This window comes from Dipteris shenzhenensis, chromosome 22, assembly GCF_047967505.1.
Source record: "Dipteris shenzhenensis isolate YYH24624 ecotype China chromosome 22, Dip_SZ_1.0, whole genome shotgun sequence".
Taxonomy (NCBI): Eukaryota; Viridiplantae; Streptophyta; class Polypodiopsida; order Gleicheniales; family Dipteridaceae; genus Dipteris; species Dipteris shenzhenensis.
Window position 1 is genome coordinate 13,225,180 of NC_141617.1, and position 10,067 is coordinate 13,235,246.

Genomic DNA, 10,067 nt, shown 5'->3' on the forward strand with positions numbered 1-10,067 from the left:
CACATGGAGAAGGGGAGAAATGGCAAGGCAGAGTGGAGTGGAATTAATTAAGGTAGAGCTTAGGCTAATAGGTTAATTGCGATTTAGGGAGCCAGAGAGGTGGAGTGAGGAAGAGGGGAGAGAGAGTGGGAGAGTCGCAAGGAGGACTGAAGAGCTTGAGTGCTAGGAATTTTCTTAGCAAAATTAGGATTGTTTTGCAATTGAATCGAGTTCAAAAGCGTGAGTGGTCTTTGAGTTAGAGATTTTTGAAGATTAGAGAGCCACTAGGAGAGACCCTTGCGTGAAAAATGATATTGTTAGCAGTGCCTTCCAAGCAGCGCTATAGTTACACTCTTGTAAAAAAGTGTCCCACAAAGTTTTTTGCCAAGTGGCCCTCTTCCATTTTGGTTTAATAACTCTCTCTCTCTCTCTCTCTCACACACACACACACACACAGTTTGCAAATCACTTGGACTTTCCTATGCACGGGCTTCCCCCTCCCATTTTGGTTTAATCTGTCTGTCTCTCTCTCTCTCAGAGTTTGCAAATCATTCGCTTCCATCAAAGGTGTTGCAAATTAACCATCCAATCATCTTGACAATTGTTTTCCTTTTGAGAGAACCGCTCACGAGTACTTGTACTCACTTGTTTTATATCAAAAGAATAATGATATTGTTTGGTGGATTTTTGGCATTAAACTTCCCAATGTCATAAGGTATTTAGTCATCTGTGTGGACTCTGGACTTGGTTCTTCTTCGCGATGATGATGAACAGATGTCCAGGGGGAGGTGGAGATCAAACAACTGCAACCAAACCATGCAGCCCTATCGTCGCCCAGGTGGGTTTTTTTCGTTGCCCACATCACTGGTTGGCAGCTCATCTGCGCAGGCAGCCAATCCCTCACCCTCCCATGGCTTCCCCCGAGCACAGTGGAGCGGTGCTCGAGGAACTTCCAATTTCAGGTACCGCCTTTACTGCATTTTCGTAGCTGGCATATTTTACGTTTTTGCTGGCTACACCCACTTCCTGGCAATTGGTTTTCGTTGTGGTCTTGCTTCGCAGGTACGTCGGGGACCCAGCGCTTATGGAAGGAATACTTCACGGACCCCTCCCAGTTGTGGGACAGCCGAGAGAGCAAAGTAAGCGAACGAAGAGTCTGACCTTAATGGTTTCCACAGGTACATTTGTAGATTGGCTAGTCTGACGAGTCTCTTGTGAATCATAATTACAGAAAAATCCAAGATCTCCAGACTTTAAGCATAAAATTTCCAAGGAGTCGCCGTGCATAGATGGGTGGTACAATCCAGGTTCGGTTAAAGACATGCTAGAGAAAAAGGCCAAAGCATCCACTGGTCAGGCACAAGACCATGGTTTGGTGAAGTGTGGCAAGGTTGGAGTAAAGGTTGATGCATCTGAAGCAAAAGAACTGCGCCAGAAGAGTGGCTGGGAAGCCCTCAGCTTAGAGGAGGCCCTCACGTCTATGGAACGGATGCTCCAGCCGCCTTCAGTTCAGAACATTACATGTATCTTGCATAAGTGCAGAACAAAGAAAAATCTAGAGTATACTCAGCGCTTGTATGCCTATCTGTGCAAAAATGGGCTGGAAGATCATAGATCTCTTGGGAACTATGTCGTGCCAATGTTGGTGCAAGTTGGAAGCCTGTGCGATGCTCAGCACGTTTTCAACAAGTTGGTTAATCGGAATGAGTATTCTTGGACTTCTCTTATCTGGAGTTATACTGAATTTGGGGATTCAAAGCATGCCCTCAACCTCTACAAGAAAATGCAAGAGGATTCTGTACATCCTAGCAAGTATACATTCATTGTCATATTGAAGGCTTTTGCTAGGCTGAAAGATGCAGAAAGAGGTCGAGAAATACATGCTGAGATAGCGAGAAAGGGGCTGGAGAATGATCTCATTGTTGGCAGCACTGTGGTGGATATGTATGCCAAATGTGGCTCACTTACAGAAGCACAGGAAGCGTTTGACCAGCTGCCAGTTCGAAGCGTAGTCTCATGGACTGCACTTGTAGCAGGATATGCCGAGCATGGGCTCGGTGAGGCAGCACTCAACTGTCTCAAACAGATGCAACTGGAGGGTCTCTCTCCAGATGCTATTACATTTGTTTGCAGCTTAAAAGCTTGTGGCAGCATAGGAGGGATAGACAAGGGCCGAGAAATACATACTGAGATAGCCAGAAGGGGGCTGGAAAAAGATCGTGTTGCTGGCAACACCTTGGTGGGTATGTATGCAAAATGTGGCTCGCTTGTAGAAGCATGGGATGCATTTAACAAGCTGCCAGTTCGAGACGAGATTTCGTGCAATGCACTGATTGCAGGATACGCCGAGCATGGGCTTGGTGAGGAAGCACTTAACTGTTTCGAAAGGATGGAACTGGAGGGTTTCTCTCCAAATGCTGTCACATTTGTTTGCTGCTTGAACGCTTGTGCAAGCATGAGAGCAACAGAGAAGGGCCATGAAATGCACGCTGAGATAGCCAGAAAGGGGCTGGAAAGAGATCTTGTTGTTGGAAGCACCTTGGTGGATATGTATGTCAAATGTGGCTCGCTTGTGGAAGCACAAGAAACATTCGACAAGCTGCCAATGCGAAACGTGGTCTCGTGGACTGCTCTTGTGGCAGGATATACCCAGCATGGGCTTGGTGAGGAAGCGCTTGACTGTCTCGAACAGATGCGACTGGAGGGTCTCTCTCCAGATGCTGTCACATTTGTTTGCAGCTTGAAAGCTTGTGGCAGCATACGGGCGATCCATAAGGGCCGAGAAATGCACGAGGAGATAGTCAGAAAGGGGCTGGAAGGAGATCATGTTATTGGCAGCACCTTGGTGGATATGTATGCCAAATGTGGCTTGCTTGCAGAAGCAGGGGAAGCATTTGACAAACTGCCAGTCCGAGACGAGGCTTTGTGGAATGCATTGATTGCAGGATATGCCGATCATGGGCTTGGTGAGGAAGCGCTGAACTGTCTCGAACAGATGCAATCACAGGGTCTCTCTCCAGATGCTGTCACATTTGTTTGCAGCTTGAAAGCTTGTGGCAGCATAGGAGCGATAGACAAGGGCCGAGAAAGGCATGCAGAGATAGCCAGAATGGGGTTGGAAAGAGATCTTGTTGTTGGCAACACCTTGGTGGATATGTATGCCAAATGTGGCTCGCTTGCAGAAGCACGGGAAGCGTTTGACAAGCTGCCATTTCGGGACGAGGTCTCGTCAAATGCACTGATTGCAGGATATGCTGAGCATGGGTTTGGTGAGGAAGCACTCAACTGTCTTGAAAAGATGCAAGTTGAGGGTCTTTCTCCAGATGGCGTGACATTTGTTTGCAGCTTGAAAGCTTGTGGCAGCATAGGAGCAACAGACAAAGGCAGAGAAATGCATGCCGAGCTAGCCAGAAAGGGGTTGGAGAGAGATCTTGTTGTTGGCAACATCTTGGTGGATATGTATGCCAAATGCGGCTCCATTTCAGAAGCGCAGGAAGCATTTGACAAGCTTCTAATTCGAGATGAGGTCTCGTGGAATGCATTGATTGCAGGATATGCAGAGCAAGGGCTTGGTGAGGAAGCGCTCAACTGTGTCGAAGAGATGCAAATGGATGGTGTCTCTCCGGATGCTGTCACAATTGTTTGCAGCTTGAAAGCATGTGGAAGCATAGGATTGATAGACAAGGGCCGAGAAATACATGATGAGATAGCTAGAAAGGGGCTGGAAAGGGATCTTGTTCTTGGCAGCACCTTGGTGGATATGTATGCCAAATGTGGCTTGCTTTTTGAAGCACGGGAAGTGCTTGACAAACTGCCAGTTCGAGATGAGGTCTTGTGGAATGCACTGATTGCAGGATATGCTGAGCATGGGCTTGGTGAAGAAGCACTCAATTGTCTTGAACAGATGCAATTGGAGGGTCTCTTTCCAGATGCTGTTACATTTAGTTGCAGCTTGAAAGCTTGTGGAAGGATAGGTGCTATAGATGAGGGCCGAGAAATGCATGCCGAGGTAGTCAGAAGGGGGCTGGAAAGAGAGATTGTAATTGGCGGCGCTTTGGTGGATATGTATGCCAAATGTGGCGCGCTTGCAGAAGCATGGGAAGCATTTGACAAGGTGACTGTTCGGAATATAGTCTCCTGGACTGCACTCATGGCAGGATATGCTGAGCATGGGCTTGGTGAAGAAGCGCTCAACTGTCTTGAACAGATGCAACTGGAGGGTCTCTCTCCAAATGCTGTCACATTTGTTTGCAGCTTGAAAGCTTGTGGCTGCATAGGAACGATAGAAAAGTGCCGAGAAATGCATGTTGAGGTAGTCAGAAGGGGGCTGGAAAGGGATCTTGTTGTGGGCAATACCTTGGTGGATATGTATCCCAAATGTGGCTCGCTTGCAGAAGCATGGGAAGCGTTTGACAAGCTGCCAGTTCGAGATGACGTCTCGTGGAATGCAGTGATTGCAGGATATGCCCAGTATGGAGGGAGTGACATGGTTTTCCAAATGCTTGAGAGAATGAGAGGAGAAGGGATAAAGCCAAATGGGGTCACATTCTCTATTGTCCTTACTGTATGCAGTCATACTGGTCTTGTGGACAAGGGCCAGAATTATTTTGAGGCCATGAGCAGAGACTACGGCATCACTCCAACTATTGAGCACCACATTGGGATGGTTGATCTCTTTGGCCGTGCAGGCCAATTAGACAAGGCAGTAGCGATTGTGAAGAAGATGCCTTTTCATCCTGATCTTGTTGCTTGGCAAATGGTGTTGGGTGCTTGTCGAAAGTGGGGTAACGTGGAGCTTGGAAGACTGGCCTTTGAACATGCAGTGCAATTGGATGAAAAGGAAGCTGCATCTTATGTCTTGATGTCCAACATCTATGCAATTGCTTACATACAGGAAGAAGAGAAGAAGGTTGAGGCAAGGTGAGTGAAAACAAGCATGGAAGGTGGACTGGCAATAGGGATTGTGCATTTTGTTCTTGGTGGGGATATATATACAAAGCGAAAATATATGCACAAAGGTAAAATCTCTCTCCCTTAACATGGAGGAAGTGTCTGTCTCATGTTTGCATTGGGTATTGTGAGCCATATCTGTTGATGCAAAGCAAGATGGGTATGTGGGCGCAGTGAGAAGCTTGCTATTGCATGTGGCATAATCAATACACCCAAGGGAACACCCATACATGTTGTCAAGAATCTCTGGGTTTGTAATAACTGTGATGTGGCCACTGCACTGACATCAAAGATAGAGAAGTAAACTGTTCTTGTCAGAGTTTCAAAGAGCTGTCATGTCCTCAATGAAGGAACGTTGTCTTGTGAGGGACTAATGGTGGTGTAAATGGACATCTAAAAGTTCCTGCTAGAAGGATGGACAGCTCTATAGAATTGTGCATAAGGATTTGGCCTATGCTGTCAAGCAAACAGGTGGTGGGGAATGTGATGGAGGATATGTGGGGCTTGTATCTCGTATCAAGGCCACAAAATGCCTTGTCATGAGACCTTCTGGCTGGGTGAGTAAGGTGAATTGTTTGGGTTTAGGTTAGACAGGGACTGGTCCTTCCAAGGCCACAAAATGCCTTGTCATGAGACCTTCTGGCTGGGTGAGCAAGGTGAATTGTTTGGGTTTAGGTTAGACAGGGACTGGTCCTTCAAGAAGATCAGATCCATTGGCAGGCCAAATGAAACAAGTAACAGATATCCAGCCAACAGGGTGTCAAGAAGTCAACCGGGCTATGGTGGGGATCTGGTCAATAGGGACACCAAGTAACAGGATGCTACTTGCACGTTGGAAAGACTGGGATTGGTGCAATGTGATCTGCAACAAATGCAATGTCTGTTGTTGCAAGGTGCGAGGCCTCTCCTTTTATAGGGGCTGAGGCCCTGTCAAATTGACGGACCAGCTAATCCTAAATGGGCCAATTGACTGGTTGGTTGCAGCCCTAACCAACTGACTGGTTGGCTGCCTTCCAAGCCCTATGTAAGGGCCTCTGCTAGGCCCTTTTGGGCTGCTGCCAGGCCCCAAGGGCAGCCCCCATTGGCCCCACCCTTGGGCACATCTATGGCCAGGTGGCTGGCCCACCATTGCCTCCACCTCTGCCCCTTTGCAAGCGCCTTTTGCTGCGCCACATGCAGCCTCTGTTGCAGGTCATGTGCCTTCCCACAAGCAATGCCACGTGGCTCGCCTTTTAGTCACCTTTCTCCCTGGTATTCTCTGCCATTTGGTGCTGCTCCAAACATGTCTCTGTCAGGCCAGATCCAGGCTTAACATCCATAGCCACCTTTCCGTCCATGAGATTCATTTGTTGTAGCCATGATGGCTCCTCCAGGTTCTTTCTTTCTCTGATCTCTGGCACCATGGTAGCCATAGTGCTGCCCATGTGGCCTTCTCTCAGGATCTAGATCCACCTCGCCCATGCTCTCCTCATATGGAGGCTTACAGATGGGGAGGTGACCTTTCAAACAGTGAGAGGAGACAGAAGCAATCACATGATGAGGCAGTGAGTGGAGGTCAAAGACTGATGTGATAGATGATAATGGAGCAAGGACAATGACCTCATTTATAGGTCAGGCAACCCTCACACTCTACATCATAGGTGAGTTCACTAGAGGAATATCTCGCGACCTCATGTGTGGTGTCACACAATAGAATCTAATCTAGACTTCCTACAACCTCCAAAAGGACATGTGGACTTTAGGACACTTCAAGTGAGGGACACTCACTCTACCTCTTCAAGACTCACACTAAGGCTTTGATAAGACTACGATATCCAACGCCCCTGTGATTTTGGAAGACAAACATGATGTCAACATCTTCACTGTGCATCCCATGCAATCTTAGAGGCTAAAGTTTTAGCATGATTCAGAGCACTCTCATGGCTAATGCTCGATATGATTAGAGGCTCATGTCTAAGCAACCAGCTCATAAGCCTAGGGAATACCAGCATCTGAAGACTCGGCCAGGCGTAATATGGGGAAAACTATTAAAAGTGAAGTACCTCCGAAACAACCCCCTTGGCACTTGATTGGGTACAAAAAAGAGTGGATCCTCTTATGAAAACAAGGCACACAAAAACCTACACAATTTATTAAATTCATTTGTGGGGACTACCCAAGGCAGAGCACCTGACACACACAAGATTGAGTTCCTAGAAATCCCATTCTTTGTTTCTCTCTTCTAAAAGAGATACACCCAAGACATTTGCAGTGAAAGTTTTCTCCTCAAGGATAGTGTAGGGTCCAGCTTCATTTTGTCTTCATCACTCTCCTTTGCAACCATGTTTGCATGTTCCTTTGACTATTCCTTTGCAATTTTCTTGAAGCATTGATGATCTGTATGTCTGAGCTTCTTGCAATAGGTATACTTCAAGGGCTTTTCCATTCTTTCTTGCTTTCTTTAAGTAGTATGCCTTCACAAGTTCTAGTGAAGGTCCATCTTTCTCTGTAATACGATGGTCCTCATCAATAAGGATAGCCACCATATCATCGTATCTCATCATGGCCAACCCTTAGTACTTCTAGTACTTCACTATATTTGGAGATACCTTCAATATTGGAGAGACAAACTGCCACCTAGTCATCTTCTCTAATCGTGGTTTTTAGGGCTACTAGTTGTTGAAGCATAGTATTGATAGCCAACTTGTGGCAACACATGTAGATAGTGGCAACTAGCACATAGGATGGTATACAAATGATAAGCAAAGAGTCCTTTTGTGATACTAGATGTGGACCACAAAAAGGGCTATGTGGAACAGTAAACAATGCAAATCCTAACTTGTATAACACAAATTGAATATAAAGGTTTGGCGCATTGGCCCCAAAAAAAAAGTAGCACACACAACATGTGGCACTTCAGGGCTAATTCAAGGCACACTCTTGTCTCTTCCTCATCCTTGTGTGACAATAAATCTAGGCCTCTCTTCTATTTATCCATGTTTATCCTTTGCACTCCACTTTTAAACAATGGGATTCATCCTAGAGTTTAACATCCATATGGCATTCTTACAATAGACTAGGCTTTTAAGAACCATATCTTCCACATATTCAAGAATCTTCTATTTGACATCAAAAGAGGATTGGTTTAGCACCTTTTTAGCATAAACATTTGGAGAAATATAGAGATCATTATTATTGGGAATTGTAAAGCTTTAATTTGATAGTTTTATGACATTCAACATGTGTATTGGTTCCATTTAGAGGACAATACACACCATTTTGAGACTTTTGGAGGTTACTATTACTGGTTTCCAAAATCTTTATTGATTGCTAGCAATTCTAGATTATTTAAAATTAGTTTTAATAGCTAAGTAGTTATGAGGACAATGGAAATTTTTGAAACTGATGAAGGTAGTAAAGCTCTTGGAAACTGATTGTTAGACATGCAAAATACATACTCGTTTGTTGGATTGTACTCTAAAAAAAAGAGAGAGGAATTAAGCAATTTGTGACAAAGAAGCATTGGGTTCAAACAAGATATGGAACCTTTCCCTAACAATTTTGGTGATAAGTTTTGGTTGTGATTGATATTGGACCATAAAGAAAATCATTATTCATAATTTAAAGTCAATAAATAACACATTGTATGAGATCAGCAAAATCTATAAATATGGGTTATTTTCATTGGGTTCTTTCATCACAGTCTAAGGTTTAGGGGGCTTGGCCATGCAAAACCACATGACGGTGACATTGCATGGATTGACATGGCTAGACGTGGCCAACCAATCATAGTGAAGGGGTTTGAAGATCTAAGGAACAAAGTTGGTGATCAAAGCCTTTTCTATGAGGTTGTCATGTGTGCTGGCTTACTCTTTAACATTGTCAGCTTTGTTTATCAGCCTATGTAGGTCCTGTAGGTCCTCTGGTAGTAGCAAGTCCGTTATGTTGTTGATGTCAAGATAGTCCAGCCACTTAGTACTAGGTCCTTGTAATCAACAAAAAAGCATGGTTGGGCCAAGTTGGTTAGTTCAAATACAAGGTCTTTTGAGTCTTTATTGTGTCATTCACAACTTGCAAGCTTTTCTATCTCATGGTGATTTGAGAGAGGGAGAGATATAAATGATGTATGAATTATTGTCCTAAATATCCAACAGTGGTATTAGAGCTTCTCAATTTTGATTAGAGTCGGAGTTTTTGAGATCCGAGAGGTGTCTGCAATTTGTTGAGTTGTCTTGTGTCGAGAGAGATGTTAAGTTGGTTCAAGGTTGACAAACCCATAGTAGTTCAAGGTTTAAGTTGGTTCAAGGTTGACAAATCCATAGTAGTGAAGTCTTATGTCGCAAACTTCAATGGAAGGAATATTCCATCATGGCATTTGTTTTGCTTGAGAATGGACTATAGGGATTTGCCTCTATCTTAGAGAAGAAGCCTAGCAACAATAAGGGCTTTGAGAAGATCTAGGCATGGGATTTGAAAAACAAGAAGGATTTAGGGATGCTTGAATAAGCTTTAGGTGCTGACTATTTCCACCATGTGGATGTTTCAAATATACTCTTTATAAGGCTATGTAGGTCTTGTAGGTTGGCTACTAGTATGTTGTTGGTGTGTCATGATAATTTGGTCACATAGTACTAGGTCCACGTAATCAGCAACAAGTCTAGTTGGGCTGAGGTGCTAGTTCAATAACAAAATTCTTTTGAGTCTTTATTGCATCACTGTTTCTACTGGCAAGCTATTCTATCTCATGGTGATTTGAGAGAGGGAGAAATACAATTATTTTGTTAATTATTCTTTGAAATATCCAACAACATTGGATTTTAACAAAATGTACATAAGCCTATACATGTAGCTAAACATTTCTACTTGGGGCAATAGAACTTATCAAAGATTTCATATCCATACTCTATGATAGTTTGTTCTATGATTCCAACAAAGCAATATGTATTCCTTAATACGTTATTGTGTATGATACTATGATAATGATTGAATAGATAGATATTGCTTTCCAAAAGTCAGCTCTCTTCTTTGTATAGAGAAAGAAACATTCCCTCTTCTTCTTCTTATGGAATAAGGAAAAATCATTTGAAGATTTATTAAGAGTTATTAATGGAAGTAAGTATTTCAAAAGTATCAATATTATCCATTGACATTGGTGTGTG

At 44.0% G+C, this 10,067-nt stretch overlaps 1 protein-coding gene across 1 annotated transcript; it reads left to right on the forward strand.

The window, feature by feature from the left end:
• Nucleotides 1–673: 673 nt before the first annotated feature.
• On the forward strand, nt 674–5,825 carry LOC147887762 (pentatricopeptide repeat-containing protein At3g09040, mitochondrial-like). Its single transcript, XM_087393142.1, has 3 exons — nt 674–941; nt 1,042–1,118; nt 1,211–5,825. The coding sequence occupies exons 1-3, from the start codon at nt 740–742 to the stop codon at nt 4,901–4,903; spliced, it is 3,972 nt and encodes a 1,323-aa protein (XP_087249268.1). The 5' UTR covers nt 674–739; the 3' UTR covers nt 4,904–5,825.
• The last annotated feature ends 4,242 nt before the right edge of the window (nt 5,826–10,067 follow it).

Coding starts and splice junctions, on each gene's coding strand:
- LOC147887762 (XM_087393142.1), top strand. CDS start 740: ATGATGATGAACAGATGTCCAGGGGGAGGTGGAGATCAAACAACTGCA. Junction 942..1,041: donor CGAGGAACTTCCAATTTCAG/GTACCGCCTTTA, acceptor CTTGCTTCGCAG/GTACGTCGGGGACCCAGCGC. Junction 1,119..1,210: donor GGGACAGCCGAGAGAGCAAA/GTAAGCGAACGA, acceptor TCATAATTACAG/AAAAATCCAAGATCTCCAGA.